This window comes from Manacus vitellinus, unplaced genomic scaffold (assembly GCF_001715985.3).
Source record: "Manacus vitellinus isolate BGI_N305 unplaced genomic scaffold, ASM171598v3 scaffold_0_pilon, whole genome shotgun sequence".
NCBI lineage: Eukaryota > Metazoa > Chordata > Aves > Passeriformes > Pipridae > Manacus > Manacus vitellinus.
In genome coordinates, this window is record NW_021938789.1 from 8,506,217 (window position 1) to 8,526,329 (window position 20,113).

At 37.0% G+C, this 20,113-nt stretch overlaps 1 protein-coding gene across 5 annotated transcripts in view; it reads right to left on the reverse strand.

Moving 5' to 3' along the window:
• RAB28 (RAB28, member RAS oncogene family) overlaps nucleotides 1-16,135 on the reverse strand; it is a 62,942-nt gene extending 46,807 nt beyond the window's left edge. For all 5 annotated transcript variants that reach the window (XR_001920025.2, XM_018067375.2, XM_018067366.2 and 2 more), the window contains exons 1-3: nucleotides 15,896-16,135; nucleotides 8,697-8,793; nucleotides 3,401-3,489 (exon numbers count right to left, since the gene is read on the reverse strand). Coding sequence is in view for 4 of the 5 variants with exons in the window: in XM_018067375.2 (XP_017922864.1) it covers nucleotides 3,401-3,489; nucleotides 8,697-8,793; nucleotides 15,896-15,973 (264 nt within the window). In the remaining variant the exon portion in view is untranslated. The remainder of the gene's footprint in view (nucleotides 1-3,400; nucleotides 3,490-8,696; nucleotides 8,794-15,895) is intronic.
• Nucleotides 16,136-20,113: the final 3,978 nt, after the last annotated feature.

Sequence of the window (20,113 nt, forward strand, 5' to 3'; positions counted from 1 at the left end):
CCATCTCCAGCTGGTTATAGTATTTTATAAGTAGGTCTACCATACACTTAAGATTTCTGAGCATAAAACCAAGAATTCTGCCACTTATGATTTCCAAATCTCACAATGATCAACCAGATGGAAGTCTACATGAAGCTATGGGCATCTGCAAATACTGGATAAAAGCACGACGCATACTGTAGGTATGCTGCAAACAATTCCACACATGTTCATCTGAATTATGTAGATTTGGAGAATACACAGATGAACACAATTTTTGCAACAGATCCAAATCATCTACTCTATATGTATCTGTGCAGCTCATGTATTTTACAAACAAGATGTTTAAAATCCCAGTTGCACCAGGCATGCTGACAAAGTGCAACACATCATAGGCACACATACTTCTTTTGCAGCAACGTTCACTGGAGTTACTTCATTATTTTAAAGGCTTTCTTGTACTGGGGAACCCCAAACTGAATACAATACTCCAAATGCAGCCTCAAAAATGTCAGACAGTATGATAATCACTTTCCTTGATCTGACTACTTCATTATTCTACTTCATTCTACTACTTCATACTAACAACAGGACACCCATCCAAGAGCTTTTTACTACAAAGCCATTTCACAGAATGACTGAGGTTGGGAGGGACCTCTAGAAGTCATCTGGTTCAGTGTTCCTGTTGAAGCACCTCAGCCAGCTGCCAAGGACCACGTCCAATTGGCTTCTGAATATCTCTGAGGATGGAGACTCTACAACCCCTCTCATCAACCTGTGCCAGCGTTCAGTCATTCTCATGGTGGAAAAAGTATTTCTTGACGTTCAGAAGGAATCCTCTGTGTTTCAGTTTGTACCCATTGCCTCTGGTCCTGTCAACAGACACTACAGAAAAGAGCCTGGTTCTGTCATCTTTGCATCCTTCCTTCATATATGTATATATATAGATAAGCCTTCTATTCTCTACCCTGAAGAGTTACTACTGCTCCTTCAGCCTCTCCTCATAGGAGAAATGCCCCAGTCCGTTAACCAGACTCTTGGCCCTTCACTACACACTCTCCAGCTGATTCCTAGACAGTTGATTGCCAGCCTGAATAAGATTATTCTGTACCAGGCGCAGGACTTGACATTTGTCATCCGTTGAACCTCACAAGGTTTCTGTTAGTCCACTCCTTCAGTCGGTCATGGTCTCTCTCAATAGCAGCCCTACCCTTCAGCACAATGACCACTGTTCCCCAATTTGGTGCTACTCACAGTGTTTTGTTTCATTGTTCAAAGAATTAATAAAAGACACAACTCTGGTACCAACCCCTAAGGAATACAACTCATAATCAGGCACCAGTAAGACACTGAGCTATGGACCATCTCCCTTAAAGTTCAGCTGTCCATTCAGATTTTCAGTCCACCCATCCCGCCTGTATCTCTACATATGGTAATAATATTATGGGAGCTTGTTGAAGTCAAGATAAATTATATCCACTGCTCTCTTCTCCACAGAGCTAACCATTTAACCACAGAAGGTAATCAAGTTGGCTGGGCACAGTTTACTCTTGCTAATTCCATGTTACCTCTTCCTCATTACTTTCCTGCTGTTTTGTTGTCTATTCACAAGAATTTTTATCCATATTTAAAAGGATTTTCCTTTATAAATACTCCTACTTGTTCTACTTTACCTTTCCCCTTTTTCTTATAAAAAGCTACAGATGTTCAACATGCATTAAGCTTCTGTCTAGAAATAAGCTGGAAGCAGTGTTTTTCCAAACTCTTCATGGCGTTTCATGAATAGATGAAAATGAAGATGGTTTTATGCGTCTTTAACAGGCACTGTTACAAAGCTAATACAAAAGTGTGTTAGAAGTCAGTTTTGATGATAAGAAGCCTATTACACACATTGGCAATACATGCCGACATTGGGAGTAACTAGTCCATTAAAAAAATTAGGGTTACAATGAGGGTTGAGGGAGGATTAAAGTCGAAGGGATTGGACATAGGGGTTTTTTTGTTAATGTGTTCCGAATGACTAGAAAAATCAAACTTTAGTCTTACTGATATCAACTTTTTCACTACTTTTGGGGACTGGTATTAACATTTTGACCTGTTATTTCTGATAAGAAACACCTAAGTTTATCACCAAATTCAATACCAACAAAGTTAATAGCCTTTTATTTCCTCCACTGAGTTTACTTTGGGCATATGGCAACAATTTGTGATTAATCAAATTTCCTCTGTCATGGAAGCCACTTTCTCCTATTGCTTGGTAACAGGCAGCAAATCGGTTTTTATTAAAAAAAAAGAAAATGCTATAAAAGAGCTGCAACAGCTAAAAACATTCAGACATTTTTTTGAAAGTGACAGAATGTTACACTGACAAGTTTGACTTTATCCCACTAACTAACAGATCCTAATCTCTGTGTTATACTTGTTAATATAAAGTTTCTGTCCAATAAGAGTTTTAGGATTCCATATTCCTATTGCTTAAAGTACTGGGACAAAAGAAATAGGTGTGTTTGTTTTCTTTTCACATAAGTATAATATTATCTAATAAAATATGTTATGCCTATTGTTCTCATTACAAACTCCAAATTAAGGAACAGAATACATTTTAGGATTATTCATGCTAAGAAGTTTGGTATATAATACATCTTTCTAAATCATCTCATGACTCAATATTATATATATATATTAACATTATAATGTTATATTATTTAGCTCTTTCTTAATCCTACCATTCACTTCAAGTTTCTCAGTTAACCTCAAGATAAAATTAATTTTCACTGGATAGGAGTTCTGCAAAAATATTTAGCTACCTAGTTGCCTCCTTTTGTTTGCCTTCTTATAACCCCAGTTGCATGTATGAGTTTAACGGTGTAGGATTGCTCTTAATTTCCTCCTTCTACTTTTTCCCCCAGGAGGCAGCTGTTCTAAAAGCAGCCACTCTATCTACCATGTGGATATCCAAATAGCCTTTACCATTTACTATGATTGCTTTTCTTAATTCAAGACACAAAGCCTGGAAACAAACATCTGCTCTGGAGAGTTATTCAGATCTACAGACGCGTACTCTTGCTTTGCTTTTCATGTCAGCTCTAAGAAATTAGCCATATATGAAAATTAAATTAGCATGTTAATATCAATTAAGTTTAGATAGAAGAAAGATTCAACATTTTTGAGATTTACAAAACAAACTAAAAGCTATGTATAATGTATCTATGCATGTATAATTTTAAGAACAAAGTTTCAATTAATTTAATATCATTACCATAGATACAATTATCAGCATTTATAGTTACCTGAGCTCCATAAAATTTTTGAGATTAATAACACAACAAACTAAAAGTTCTGCATAATGCATGTATAATTTTAAGAACAAAGTTTCAATTAATCATTACTATAAATACAATTATCAGCATTTATACTGTACCTGAGCTCCATAAATATATTTATCCAGCATTTTGCCTCCTATCGTTTGTCCCCCTACATCCCACACTTGAAGAGTAACATTCAAATTTCCTGGGGAAAAAAAAATTATAGATATTGTGTAACCTGGAAAATTTAGATAATAAAGATATATTATCAGAGCAGGTAATACAGCTCTAGCATATCAACAGCAATAGCTTTTTACAAGTATACAATAAATGGGAAGTAAATTTCAACAGAAAGATGATTGTATCATTTGGAAAAAAGTCATTTGTGTCCAGCTAAGTCATTAAGATACAGTAAAACTATAGTTAGATATTCACATATTTAATAGTGACAGAAAATAATTGGAATTGCATAAAGTATAACACTCCTGACTAGAAATTATATAACATACTCCACTGAAGAAACACATAAAACTTTACAGAGAACATTCTATAGCACAGTACTGGGAACTGAAAGGTAACACAATTAATGCCAACTCAACCACATTTTTTCATACCGTGTGTCCCTTCCCCACCACAAATCATCTTTACAAATCCAGAAGAGAGGAAAACCTACCAGGTAACTTCATTTTGGTAGTGATGCTGATAGTAGCATACAGTTAAAGAATTATATAGTTGACAGATTAAAAAAACAGAAATATCGACACACATCTAAGTTGAGGATGCAAACTGTGATTACTTCCTCCACCCACCACCCCAAAGCAGGAAGCTAAATTGGGCATGATTTACATAATTTCATCTTCAAAGAATCTGTACCAAGAGCAGACCTTCCTTCCTACTCTAAACAGTTTTTAAGCTATGTTGAAAGTGCTAACAGGTTTTTAAAAACAAATTAATAAAAAAATCAGGTTAAATACAAAATATTTAACATCCTACAAGTCTTACATATTCTGTAAGCTAAGAACTCAGAAACTCATAGATCAAAAATACACACAGAAAGGTATGTAACCATATATGTACAAATATATTAAAGTATAATTTGTCTCATTTTACAAAGTGAGAACTGTTTTCAAAACTGTACTGATTACCTTGGAATATCACTCTAATAGGGTAAGGACTGATAAAGCCTTTTCTGATCTACATACAACTCACATGAATTACATGTTAATACCAATTCTACTTATGCACAAATAATCACAACTGCCTATTAACTTTATTCCCAGTTTTTAAAAAAATGCAATGAATTCCACAACACAACAATTGAGAGTTGAGTGAAAATGAACTAATTACTTTGGGTTGCTAAGAAAGATATATTCTTAATTCAAATATTTTATATAGTTAACGACCTTATTTTACACAATGTTATCTATTCAGCTGTCAATTTATAACTAGCATGCTCACATTGGTTACACAAAGGAGTGTGCTCCATGGAAACACATCACAGCACTGCGTGAAAATAACCAGCAAATTAGAACTATAGAGCTGGATATATGCTATTTGTGGTATTAAGTATATCATATTATATTTTTACAATGCACTTGGCTTTAATCTGGTTAAAAGTGAAGATTTCCAAAACTACTACGTTGGTCTCAAAAATATAGAGATGAGTATGAGACAGCACTTTCAAGCTACACTGAGTTTTATCTAATAGTAAGAGAATTTCTAAATGGAGCTTAGAAAATACCTCATAAACACTCCAGTTCAATAAAGAAAAACTTATAATGAGTAAAAAGATTATTTCTTTTGATAGTGCATATACTATGAATTAATCAATTTTTTTAAAAGCTCAGAACATAAATGACTGCAAACAATGCAGGAAAGTCTTCCATAAAGCATCTGGCATGGATAAAGTGGTGAACTTGCAGTCTAAAAGACTACACATCCTCAGTGGGTAAACAAACTATGCATGCTCAAAGGCTCACCATGCTGTAGTATTCTACCCCTATGTACTCTACTGGAATGTCACCATGTCATTCATGCCAGCTGTTTTAAAAACAAAGCTTTATAAATATTATCACTTTAAAGCTCAACAATTTTCAGATGTCTAATTTTGTGTTCGAGTGCTTTATGAAGTTTCTAACTTCATCTTTCCTCCTACAACTAAAAATTATGAACAGCATACTGGGCTTAGTATCTGGATAACTGCATGGAATGACCTGAAAAATTTTAATGCAGTTAAGTTATATTAAATGGTCTAACAGTGACTGTTCAACTAAAAAAAAATCTACTATTAGAAATTATTTACTTTCCTTCACTAACAACAGAAAAAAGAAACAGGGTAGAAAAAAAAAAGATCAGTATTTTCATTTAAGGTGACCTGGTTGTGAATTAGGGCCTCATTAACTACTGAAATTCATGTTGATCGTCTCCTGGGCAAAATGCTTCATTTTCCCTTTTTTTCAGTTAGATTCCGTAATATTTGGTTTGTGCTCTAATTGATTCTGGGGAAGAAAGAAGGATGTTAAGATTATTCGGACAAAATTAAAAACTCCAGGCATTTGCCTACCCAATATTTAATTAACAACTACGACAGTAGAACACAAAGTTTTCTACAAAAAGTTTGAAATCTGGTTTTTCATAGATTTAAGAGGAACATACAAACTGCAGACTTACTAAAAAAAACAAAAAGAAACAACGCATCATAAGACAGTTCTTAAAAACAGTCTTAACATACCAATAAAAATAACTGAAGAATCCCCTCAAAATAACATTTTATACACTCATAAGGAACAAGAAAACCTCAGCACCTTACTCTGTAGAAAATACACACAAGTGCAAGTTAAAATAACTGAAGCAACACAGTGCAGGTATCTAGATTGTTTCTGGTGTGAACTGAAGCCACTGGGCTGATGTAGCAGTGATCCTGCAGGAGCACATGTGGTGCACTGGTTAACCTGACTTACAGCACTGCACGGTCAGGATGGAACTAAAAACACAAGACTGCCCACTTTTTGCACCAATGACTTTTAAAAAATCCTTTAAACAGAAGGATCCTGTCTACTGAACTGTGCTCACAACCTTCCAAAATGTATATGACTATGGCTCTTAGGAGTCTCTATCAGCAGACCCTCTGACTAACAGATACACTATTTAAGCACTAAAACCTATACCACGGTTGCATCCAGACTATACAAGATTCTGCATCAATAAATATAATGAAACTGATTTGCATTTGGAAAAAAAAATATTTCACCAAATTGCATAAAGCGAATCTGTCAAGCTGAATACTAGAAGTCATTGTTCAAAATCAAAGGATTTATTATTCGTATTAAACTATATTGTTATGTAAAATATTTACTATCTTCACTGAAAAACTGCATTAGTTGCTAAAACAACTGGAGACAAATGCCACTTTTATCTTACAAAAACCAAGAAACTCCCAGAAAAACAGTACTTTATTTTACAAGCTAAAATGTATTTCTACTGTGGCTTAATGTAAACTTCTGTGCAATTCTAGAAATAGGGAGTTTTAACTTCTGAAATCTTTGCTTACACTGAAGAAGGAAAAAATCAACTACTGAACCACAGTTATTCATTATTTCTCCTACTAGATAAGAGAAATCGAGGCTTTTTTTCCTATTGATACACACATAATTTCTGTGCAGTGGTATCAACTAACCTTTCAAGCAAACACAGCAGCTCTGCAAACCCAGAACTAACTGAGAAATTAGAAAAATCCGCTTACTAAAGTAATGCTTCCCATTCCAGTATTTAGAAATTTTACCACCTTCCCTCCCTCCCTTCTCACTCCCCATGAGCAGTCCAGCTTACCTATAAAACACAGAGAGCCATATATACCTAAACACATATATAAGCATAAGCAAAACCAGAATGACAACCTACAGAAAAATGTTATCTTCCTAAATACGAATACAAACATTACTGTTTTGTTAATGGTGAGGAAAATAGATGTACAGACTTTTTGGTGCTATTTTCATCTACATTCTGATTTTATTACAAAATAAACTATGAATGAACGAAATTCACACACAAAATAAACTATGAACAAAAATGAATGAAGCAATAGTTGATAATTTTCCAAATTTTCTACTCAACAAGATTATTTAAAATCCCAGTAACGTACTAATAGCTTCTGTATGCTTAACAGCAGGAAAAAAACTTGCAAAATAAAAGTTCTCAGCATGCACACTGCATGATTTGTGGACACATTCCACTTGCAAGTACTGCTGCTAAGTAATATGTACACTGGTATTTTTAGAGGCATGAGCAGGACAATAAAAAAATTATTCTGTTGATTTTATGAAGAAATAAGCACTGGAATTTGGTACTTTATCACTCACCAGATAGTAAAAAAGTACAGCAAAATGACCAAACCAAAATAGTGAATGCAGGAATAGTCTGAAAAGATTATTCTGTTTCACTTAAGAAAATATACAAACATAACCAAGAAATTATTGGCAATATAATTTTTAAAAAATAAGTTCAAGAACTGCATATATTTTCTTATAACTACAGGTTATAGATAAAATGTTTAATTTCTGGGTTTGCTTTCCTCCCCACTCTTCACAAGGAAAAAAGACAGAACTACAGAACTTTTAATAATCACACATACTTTTTCTAACTTCTTCTGATTTCTGAATCCAGAAGAAAATGCATTTAATTCAATACTTGCATACTTAGAATATGAGCAAACACAAATCAATAAAAAGACTTATTTCAAATCCCCAATTGTTCAAAGACAAACTGGTACCAGCAACTATTCTTTTTTAATTATTTCTTTGCATTTTCCATGCAGTGTGCTGCAACTGGCATCTAAATAGTTTCTTTGCCATCATGAAGTGAAACATCTTGAATGCTCAAACTGTATTTTTATGAGTGCCGAGGGACCCTAAATTTTAGTGGTCTATTAAATGCCAGCAATTTCATGCTGCCTTGCATAAAACAGCATTCACATATTAGAGCACTGTGAGTCCATAGCTGCATTATTCTTCTCTCACACAACTCAAATAGAAGTCGTGTATTTCATTAAATATATATATATTTCTTTCAAAACACATATACTTTTTCAATTAATATACTTAAAGTTCCATTTCATTGTTGTGTGTTACACTACCCACATGGACAGCGAGTGCACTCAAGCAGGGATAATAAAATTCATCAATATAGACAGCATTCCTTTTATTTGAATTCAGTGTTTTACTTAGAGATGCAAGTTGCAGACGTAACTCTGTCACCTGGCAAGAACGTACTAACAAAATTTTCACTGAACAACCTAATTTACTTTGCCATAAAAATCACTGTACTAAGCTTATTAAGTACACATTATTTTGAAGAATCTGTTTCTGCAAGTCTTGCTGTCACCCAACCTTTCAGTATTAGTTTTTATTCTCTTACCTGGCAATAATATCCTTTTCAAGAAGAAGTCCAGTCCTATGGTTTGTTTGTACTGCTTTCCAAATGTTTCTTGGGCAAAACGTGTCGCTAAGGATGTCTAAAACAGAACAGCATCAAATTAAGTTGTCATTTTAAACAGCAAAAAACTTTATGCTAAACCAGAAGTATGAAATACAGTTAACCACTTTTTAAATCAATGAATGCTAACAGTGTTCATGGATTTGGATTGACAAGCAGTCCAGTCAGCTTCAACATAATAACAGGAGGCAGAGGCTACTAATTTATGCAAAAAGAAGCAAGGTGCGTATTTCCTGATTTCAAAAATACTGTAATAGCAATATTACAAAATAATACACAGATTTAAATGAGGAATCATTAATATGCTCAAACTGACACAAATCTAAGTAACACTCTCTGTACCTGAAGATTTTAATATTTTTAAAAGCGTTCATTTCCAAAACAAGGGTCATCCCCTGGTACAGAACACCATGATCCCAAACCAACCTTCTGGGAGAGAACAGAGATCTGCACAGTGCAGAGTCCCACAGGAACCAAGTGTGGCGAGATTCCTGCCACTGTACATCAGTTTCAGGATCAGGGACTACAGGAAGTCTAATATGGGGAGAATACTTTCTTGCACACGGAAAAAGAAAACTAAATTCATGTTAAGAAGGCGATTTGCAGACTCATTCCTTGCAGCAGAACTTTGGAAACTTATTTCTTCAACTGATATTTTGTGCATTTATGAAAGCAGACCAATACATTATTCACCTAATAATTAGCTTTTACTACATACTGATAAAAGGATACACAACTAACCTAGATAAACTAATGAAGCAAGACATTTATATTGTGTCAGTAGCAATTTAATAGCAATTTAAGGTCTCCATGCAAGGCAAGAAAAAAAAAAAAACAAACAAAAAGGAGGGGGAAGAGAAAGGGAAAGAAAGAAAAAAAGAAAGCCCAACAAAGAAAAGTGTGGTACAATCTTAAAGAATACAAAAGTCTGTACTGCCAAAAAAATTAAATACTTTATTAAAAATCATAAAATACAACCTACATCAAATTAGTGCTGTACACTTATAAATCTCTTGTTGACATGATATTTGTAAATATAAATACAAATCACCTACATAAAAAAATCTAAATATTTACACACATAGGGAGGGAAAAAGACTAAGAGCCTCACAAAACCCTTACACCATCTGAGAAAACTCAAAACAAGCAAGAAGGTTCTTCTTTTTTGCCAGTTTTCTGTTCATCAAGACCCAAAGAGATGAGTCACACCAACTGTTATTAGAAATTGCGGTTAGAGAACATTTAGTCAAAAATTCAACAGCAAAATAATGCCAATAGTTCTGAAAAATAAGAATAGGTGAGGTCTAAGAATAGGATGGTTACAACAAAGATCTAAATTAGGCTAATGATGTCAAATGTACACAGGAAGAAAAGGTAACTTACTTTTTTTGCATTAAAACATGATCACCAGAGCTCCAGCATTAAAGCTCTAGAATGAACAGGCAAACATTTATTCAACTATTAAATTTCCTGTGAAGTAAATAAAACTATATACTGTTTTCATGTTTCGATATCATATCTATATTCCTATCACTGCTGTATATATAATGCATGATATTTTGATATCAGAAGATATGTTTAGAGAGTAACCCAAATTCTCAATTATAGACTATGGCAACATTTTCATTTCCTTCACAGCACTCAAGCCCTGCGAGGATTAAAACTAAATAAATAAATGGGGGAAAACGCAAGTAAACTACAAATAGCAAGAGTATGTATATATATTTACATCAGCATGGAAAGGGGGAACACCACAGAGGATGAACCGTGAGAATATTGTTCTGCCTTCAGCTATGTGACAGTAACACTGACAACACACGAAATAAAATTCAACACAGATTCAGTCTGTAGGATAGAAAAAGACGGTAGAGCTGATTCTTTTAATCACAGTAGTTAACATGCCAAAATTACAAAGACATTATGTTTAATCTGTCATGACCTTAAAGATGTAGATGAGAACAAGAAGATTGCAGAAATACACCGTTCAGCCTTTTCCTTGAAATTTTCCTTTTTTGGAAAAGTAACCAGTGCCTGCAGTAGAGATTAAAGTATCATCTGACTATATCATGGTATTCTACATTCTCCAACACACTAATTTAGATCCTCATTAAATAAGTAACCACTCCCTTCTTGTTTTAAAGGCTCAGTAAATATTAGCTTATCACTCTGTGACACTCAATATTCCCTGAGAGCTTCTTGGGGTGTTAGCAAAAATAAACAACATACATTCAACTAACAGCCAACCAGTAAGAGCAGCAAGTAATCAACAGCATGGCAAAGTTCTCTTAAACTGTTTTTCTCTACTGTGCTCTTGAATGTAAAGGAATTTATAGCAGAAAATCATTGACTAACTCCTTTCAAAATTTTTTCTAATAAATGTTAGAGCTCAAGAATGTGCTGGATTACCAGACTAGAGTCCTATTTATTCACAGAACAAGCATTTATCCACAAAATACTAAGAGCAATAGTTGAAACTTCTCTACAACAACAAACAAGTTCTGGCAATGCATATTCAAGTGCCTCTACAATGCAAATACTCCCTTCAAATCCCAAAAGTGTTCTCTGCTGTGCTTGCCATAAAAGATTTTGCACAACAATTTCGCCTGAGAGGATATGTTGAGTATAATCCATGTAAAAACTAACAAAAGTTTAAAAAAGGGTCAGTAGAACTGTGGTTGTAAAAGTAAATAAGTGATCAGTGACCATGTTCTAAAAAGATTCTACTCCATACAGTTTCATCCCTTAATGTAGAGATCAGAGAACAGCATGATAGTATAAAAGCCTTGTTTCTTCACATCTCTACTAAGACAATCAGGCCACCAACTTGCACAGCAGAATTTCCATCAGAAATTCCATCAGTTTGGCAGGTTCACACACTTGTCTTAAATACCTCAAAGTGAATGACGACAAGCTATTCTAAATATCACTATGCTATTGAAGGTTGGCTTTACAAATTCCCTCCTTTCAGAAAAGAAAAGGTCTTTGAGCTCTAATATACAGCAACCAAGACACCAGTAAAATATCGTACATAAAATTTACAGTATTCTAGGTACAAAATACAACGGGATATTTGGGACAGCTTTTTTTGAAAGAAGTTAGAATGGAATTTAACCTCATATGCAAGGCATGACAGCTTCTTGCTTCCATTTTCCAATGTCAACAACTCAGTATAAACTGATGACATGCTGTTCCTAAACACCTACATTAATGAATAAATGGGAAAAAAAGCAAAAAATATCTAAGAAATAAATTGAAAAGTCAACAAGTTTAAGTAAATTTTAAGTCAAATACAAGCAATGATAGCCAGCTCTGATACTGACTACACACCAGGGAAACACAGAAACTTTTAGAGAAAATTCCACCACTGACAATTCTTTGAGTAAAATCCTATAAAAGAAACCTTTGAGAAAGCAATGCCAAAGTGTAGTATCACAGCTGGAAGAAAGAAAATTCAACCCAAAATTCAAATGGATGCAAGCACAAAGTTCCAACATCATGATTTTCCGTGCACACACCAACTTCACCGGCTAATTGAAATGCACTTTCCAAAAAGTAACATGTATCTATCTAGCCCTTCCCTCACTCCCTTCCAGAACGTCAATGCCATTATCCAAGTACAGAAACACTCACCCCTGAGTCATGTCCTATCCTACTGGAAAAATGTTAGGACAGACTAAATGAAAAGAAACATGAGGCTAAATAATGAAATGTTTTAACTACCATAAAAACAAAGAACTGTCCAAGCTGATGTCTTTCCACCCCACTCCTAACTACTGATGCAACTTTGTTCACTGAAAATAAGAAAATTATCATGATTTTTTGATATTTGATGCTGATCTATTTGACATAGCTGGGCCAATCTGCACAGGACAGGTGATTCATTTTGCAAGACTCAACAGTGACAACAGTATTTTTTACAACATTGATGAAGTTTTTGAGCCTAAATGTAACAAGACAATTCAGAATTGGCTCAATGCTTAAAAATCTGATATTCTAAAAAATCCTAAAGCAAGCACCACTCTTTATGCCAGCCTATGTTTTAGCTCTGCAAATTCCCCTACCATCTCAAGCATTCATTCTTCCATTTTCATCATCCATTGTTAACAGGAAAAGGTAGGATGTTTCTGCTACTATACTTTAGTCCCAGCTACAACAGACAGCAAATATAGAGAAACTCAGGACACCTATTCTTCAGCACCTCCCTTTCCACGAATAGCTCCAAGATTTGCTTCCAGAGGCCCAAAATCTTTTTCAACAGTAGCAGATCAAAGCAATCTACCTTAAATCAGTATCACTACATACTTCAATATTAAGACAATCTGTGCACAAAAAGAGTAAAAATATCTCAATCATAATATTTTTTTCAATCCATACTAGTAATGTGGGTTTATTTTAATGGAAAATCATTTTGGCTCAGGAAGAATGAGTTGATTTAAAAGCTAGATACATAAGGCTGCTGTGCATATACACGATCCGTCCTGTAATCAAAATCAAAGAGCCAACTGATATTAATAATTGCTGTTTATCTTCATTTCACATTCTCCCTGCCTCTGATTGCCTTTTAGATTGCTTTCCTAGTTTGTCTAGTTTGTTAAAGTCATTCTCTATTATCTTTTTCCTAACTAGTCATGCCTCCCTCAATTTTTCTTTTCAACAATTCACCATTTCCTTACTGTCTCTGTTTTACCCAAATACTTTTACAGATTCTACTCTTACTCCTCTTATTCCTTCTTCCATTTTTACTCTTCTCTACTTAGAGTTTGCTCCAGGAGTGCTTATTCCGATCCTTAAAATTCTAAGTATCCAGTTATTCATTTAAGTACCTTAAAATGAATGAATAGAAGCACAACACCCCTCCCTTGCCTCATGGATAGAGCAATTCCCAGCTAGTGGAAGTACATTACCCTTAGCTTGAACTGACACCGATTTGTTTTTAAGGTACTACCAATCCTTGCACAGAACCCGAGTCACACTGCTTCTAAACAATGAGTGAGGAAAACAGAAAGCAAGTTTACACCTGACTCACAATAACATTTCTTTTTCCTGGAGAAGCAAAGACTAGGCAATCCCAGATGGCCAAGCAGGAGGAAATAAAATCTCCCCCTCCATTTTTTTTGGCAGGAGAGGGAGTAAAGGACAGAAGTCAAACATGAACATCTCACACTGAACACAAGATACAATATTTTGGATATATGCCATTATTGTCTACACTCCTCGTGTCTAATGATCCTAGCAACAGAGGAAGAGAAAAACCAACACCTTGCACAGTAAAAGAGAAGCTAAATATGTATGTGTGTAAAGACCAGCTGTAAACCAGATGTGAGAGGCAGGATATTTAGAGTTGAAAACACATAGATATACACCTTTCAACAAGTAAGCAGAACGAGTAGCCAATGAAGGAGAGGAACCTCAACAATTTAGTCTTCTGAGGTGCTTGAAATAGCACTAGGTACATTTTATCCTTCCATTCCATGACCCAATTACTTCTTTATTTTTTCAAGGCAAGGTCTTACAATAAACGTATTATTTCATGTGTGTGCTCCAGGCCATTAGGATGGCAGGAAGGAGCTTCTATTACAGCATCATCTAGGGGGGACGAGAGGAAAAGCAGCACACCAGAGCATTGCTGCTGCTCACGCCCAATAACCTGCACTGGAAGCACGAGATTCCTAGAGCCAGAGGGAGTTCCAGTGAGTGGCAGCTCTTATGAGGGAGGAAGGGACCAGTAGGAATATACATCAAAATTCAGGAACACTTGAAAATCCATGTTTGGTGAGAGGTCTTGCCACAAGTTGCTGAACAGCAGTAGGGAAAGGATTCCTCAGTTTGAATGGAAAACTCCTGGGGAATGCTACCAGTGAAGCAGCACTTCAGCTGTCAGTCCTCTGTATTTATTACACTCTCATCACACAGTTGCTTGGAATTGCCCGTCTACTGACTCAGATGAACACAATACCACTTCAGACTGCGTTTAGAATCACTGGAGACAAAAAAATGTTTTGTTTCTTCATAGGGCTCTGAATAAGTAAGTGAGCAAAACCACACATGTACTTTCACTAATAAATGTCACGCAGTTCATTTAAACAGCTCTAAGGACATTTCTCACTTTTCATATGAACTGTGAGGCAGGCAAACTTTCTACTCCCCATGGTTTCAGTTAATGACAGAGGAAAAAAACTGTATAATTCAAGCATATAATAAATTTACTATTTTCAGGTATATCTCACAAAATTACTCAGGCTACATGTTGCAATAGATACATTCAAGAATATGGTAAAGATCAGTGACTATTTTAATGGTAAGAAATCAGCCTTTCTTTTGCCTTCTTTGGTCTCTGCTTGTCAAAATTTCTCTTTTAAAAAGGCAGGTACTACTTGTTGATAAATAAACTTTTAGAAACTGTATTTCATTATGTTGATTATTAGATGGGGGAGGGGAAATAAAACTAAAACATGAAAGTCACAAACAAAAACCAAATGGACCCAGCAGTGCCTTTCCAAACTCTGAAACAGTAACTCCAGTAGTCGCAAAGGGTTCTATCCACCCCAGGAGGTTGGTGGCTCTGCAGCCGAAACGAGGGGCGCCTGGAGACCCAGCTAAGGAGCCTTCCCAGCTCGTCCTTTCGAGGGGAACCGCGCATCCTGTGCTCGGCCCCGACCCCGACCCCGGCCCGGGTCACTGCGGCCACCGAGAGCAACTCTGGGCTATTCCAGTGACTCCAGCCCAGCAATTCCTGCCTCCGGCGTGCGACCAGCAGCGCAGGGGGATCAGCGGGAAACTCCGTCAGCACCACAGGAATTACGTGATTCGCCGCTCTTTTCCTTACGGCTCAAGAAAATTGGATTAAAGTCGTGCACGTCTACTTGTTGATGATGCCTTCTCGGGTGCGGAAGCCCCTCAGAGAGTTTTGCATGCCGGCACGCGCGGACATCGCGGGAGGCCCGCGCTCCCGGAAGGGCCAGGAGCTGAGAGGGAGCAGCCAGCCGGTATCGCGACAGCGCGACAGACTGAAGCCGCGCGGGCTGCTTCCCTCATCGCAAGGGAGAGCGCTGAGGGAAGCCGGAAGGGACACGGGCAACCGCGCGAAGAGTGAGGAAGCTGCCGGCGGGGCCGGCACTGACCTTGCCAGTGGTGCCGTCCCCCAGCACCACCAGCTTGAGCTGGCGGTCCGGACTCTCCTCCTCCTCCGAGTCCGACATGGTCCCTACGGCCCCGGCGGGGAAGGAGAAGAGGCGGAGGGCAGCCGGGAGGAGCCGGGCACAGGAGCGAGAAGGGGACGGGGCACAGAGCGAGCGCGGCGCTCACGGAGCCCGCAGCAGCGCAGGGGCCCCAACCGCCATCTTCCCTCGGCGCGCCCGCCGTCCCTATGGCCCGCGCGGGGCGAGACCAACAGGAGCGCCGAGGAAAGGGGGGAAGGCGGTAGATCGCGGGCGGTAGCTACAGCAACAAGTCCAGCAGCTGCTGCGGGACGCCCCCACTGCAGCCCCCTCAAAGACCAGGCGAATGGTTCAGCCCGTCTCCCAGTCGCACGCCGCGGTGGCTCGGCCCCACAGTGACGCCCCGCGCGGTAACCAAGCAACGGGGGGCGGGGCGGGGGCGAGGCTGAGGGCCGCTGAGGGGTCGCGTCCGGTTCGCGTGGGGCTGCGCGGTGCGACGGGTGACTTGTTGTGGCAATTAAATAAATAGATGTGAAAACTGAATCATAGAGTCATTGAATGGTTTGGGTTGGACGGGAACTGAAAGATCATCTAGTTCCAACCCGTCCTGCCATGGCCAGGGACACCCCACCAACCCGGCCTTGAACACCTAAGGGGATAGGGCATCCACAACTTCTGTGGAAAACCTGTTCCAGTGCCTCACCACCCGCAAAGGAAAGAATTTCTTCCTAATATCTAATCCAAAACTATTCTCCTTCATCTTAAGGCCATTCCCCCTTATTCTGTCACTACATGCTCTTGTATAAAGTCCCTCTCCAGCCTTCTCGTAACCCCCTTTAGGTGCTGAAAGGCCCAATAACGTCACTCCAGAGCCTTCTTTTCTGCAGACCGAACAATCCCAATTCTAGGGATGCCACTGCTTTCTTACACAATCTCAGAACTTTTCTATCCATATAGGCAATCATTAAGAAAACTTGACATAGCCCAAGCTGAATTTTAGACCGTTTACTTTATCTTGCACCACGTCCACAGAGAACAGGTTATAATCTCCTCTCTCGCCTTCCCCATATTTGAAAACTTCACTGTGCCTTCAGCCTGTCATCTTTCCCATAGACTAAACAACTACTCTTCTGTCAGTCTTTCCCTGGGTTGTCTTTCCTAAACTTCTGATTATTCTTTTTGCTTTCCTTTGGCCTCTCTCCACTTTCTTGCCGTGGTGTGCCAAAAACTGGATACAGTACTTCTGTTGAGGCCTTGGGAATACTGAGTAGAGTGGAAGTATTACTTCATGCGTCTTACATGCGTCTTACAGACTCCTGTTTATATATCCCAGCACGATGTTTGTTTTCTGACAGTATGACATTGCTGATTCATACTGATCCTGATTTACTAAAATACTTCTGAATCCTCTCCTGTCATTGAAATTTCACCCACGTCGAAGCTTTATTCCTGTTTAACTGTAGTGCTTTCTGCTTTTCCCCATTGAATTTCATCCTATGTTTCAGGCACCATTTGTCAATATAACTTTATTTACAATCTTTTCCTCCAAAGTGTATGCCATCCCTTCCAACTTTTTATATCCACAACTTTAAGAGCCATATTACCTATTCAAAAGTCATTAATACTGATATTCAATAGTACCAAATCTCTCCAAGCCCTATTTGACATATTTTTCCAGTATGATGAGTAACAACAATTCTTTGGACACTATTTACATGACATAGAGACAGCTAGAACTCTTTAAAGTATAAATGTACTTCAATGGATTTAAAGAATTTTTAGAACAACTTTGTGTAATACCTGAATAGAAACCATACTTGTTTCAGTCTCTATGCTTTCTTCTTGAAATGTGTGTCTGAAATTTCCAATATTACAAGTACACTGTTTTACTCAACTTTCAGCAGCATCAAGAAGGTTCCTTATTACTCATGTATTCAAATGTTTGTGGCCAAATGCTTTCCCAATGACATTCTGGGGAAAAAAAAAAAAAAGAAAAAAAAGGGTGAGGGGAGCATAGAAGACTTAAATTTCTGATGGCAGACCAGAGATACTCATCTTTGTCACTCCATACTTAAAATCAAATTAAACATCTTACTCATCAACTATTTTCCACTTCAAATCATCTTTTTGCCTAATTACACTGCAAGTTCTCTCAACTAGGAACTTCAGCAAGATCAGCATCAGGACTCAGCTGAACAGCATTTTTTCAAAGGAAGAACACCAGGGATAAGCATAAAATTTTCCTTTATGATTTGTGACATAATGAACAAATGTACAATTGTCATTAAACATTTAAAAGCTCCACATCTCACACCAGGGCAGACATGTGTTTGATATACATTGTTGGTGGAACTGTTCATATCCCTGAGATTCTACCTCAGTCAGAAAAAAACATAAAAGATTAATTCAAAGCTTCATGATGCTTTTGGAGAGAAATAGGGTTTTATTCAAGCCCCAAGATGAAAGGCTAAGGGTGCAAAATCAGGATGATCAGAAAGCAAGGTGCTCCAGGTGTCCAGGCTACATATATTGTCATTTGAAATACAACAAAGAAATGTGTGTTATAATACACATCCCCAAACTTAATTTTCTTCTTAAATTATTTTAATTTTTCCTCCTCAAATCACCCAAGCTCATTAAAAATTAACATCATCACCTAAATCAGTGAAAAATATAGAAATAACTGTTTTATCTTTAATATGGCATTTATGGCCTTAAAGTTGTCTTGAGCCTGTGTGTCTGATAAATTTAACTAAACAGTTATATATTAAGGTATAACTTTTGAAATACAAAGAATACTTGATATGGATACACACGCATGTTTGCTGTTGACTGCCAAGACAGATGAACAGAAACTACTCCAGGAGACAGCATAGTAATGAAATCAGACAGCTTAGCCCACAGAAGACTCATTTCCCAAGTCTACGAATGACAGGGATGTACCAAAATCTTTTTAAAAAGTCAGTGCACAAGGTTAAAGCTGCCCGGTGGAGTTAATGCTTTAATTAACAACAAAACTACCAGAGACTGTTGTTTACCATTATTTCACTTTACTGGTATAACAGGACAAACAGTCTGGCTACAAATCTTTATACATCTTGTTTGCAATGTTCAGCAAGCACATTAATAGGGTGGTGTGGTAATTTTATGTGGAGTGGTACAGATTGTTGCTACCAGCACATTCTGTCTAGGGAGGGTTTCAAATGGAAATGTTTTTGTCATTGCAATCTTTGTTGTTTGCTAAATATGAGTAGCATTTTATCGATGAAAAGAAGCTAGTCTTGAACTTCTTGATACTTCACAGGTAAAGTAAAGTATTCTTTTTTCCCTGAAGCATGTTGAAAAGCACTGAAATTAGCAAACAGAACACTGCAGTAAAAGAAAAAAAATAATGGATGGCAGCACACAAATAATTTGAAAATATTCTGCATTTTTACAATACTAAGAAAAAAATCCTTGAGCAGTGCCTTTGAATAGAGCTTTCACTGAAAAATACATGGGTCACCCAATGACACAGAAAATAAATATATATTGTTAAATAAATTTATATTGGTTTTTTTACATTCAGTCTGTATTTTATTATTTGCTCTTTTTTTATTTTACTTTCTATATACTCTATATTATTTCTTTATAATGAAAATTCACTGCTAATCCACTGGTAACTCAGAATATTGTTAATGACAACTGCGATGACAACAGTTTAAAAATTCCCATATTTCATTTAGACTACAAACAATAAAGTAATTGCATACTCATTGTTTGTCAGGTTTTGGCCTATTACTTTACTTGATCATTTTTTACTGAATTAAATCTGCTTCTAAATATGTGAAACCAAATGGTGTAAACAGTTTTCTATGTTTATACTTGAGAAAAAGGGAGGGAAGAGCTATATGACATTTTTTGAGCTGGCAGTCAGAGAGAGTCTCTTTTTTTGCTGTCGTTTTGTTGCAGTTTAACTAGAAAACCATTTTTGGTAATAAGTTTCAGTTTAAAGAAGAAATAGCACAGTTCCAGTTTCGGTTCCTTTGCCCTGTTCTTAAGTCACCCTGACTAAGTAGTTGTTGCATATACAGTCAACTGTGTTTGCAAATGCAAACTTTACAAGTGCAAACTAGACCTTTATGAATGTGGAAGGGTTTTTTTAGAATATAGTATAAGGTTGCATTCCCTACATGCAAGTAT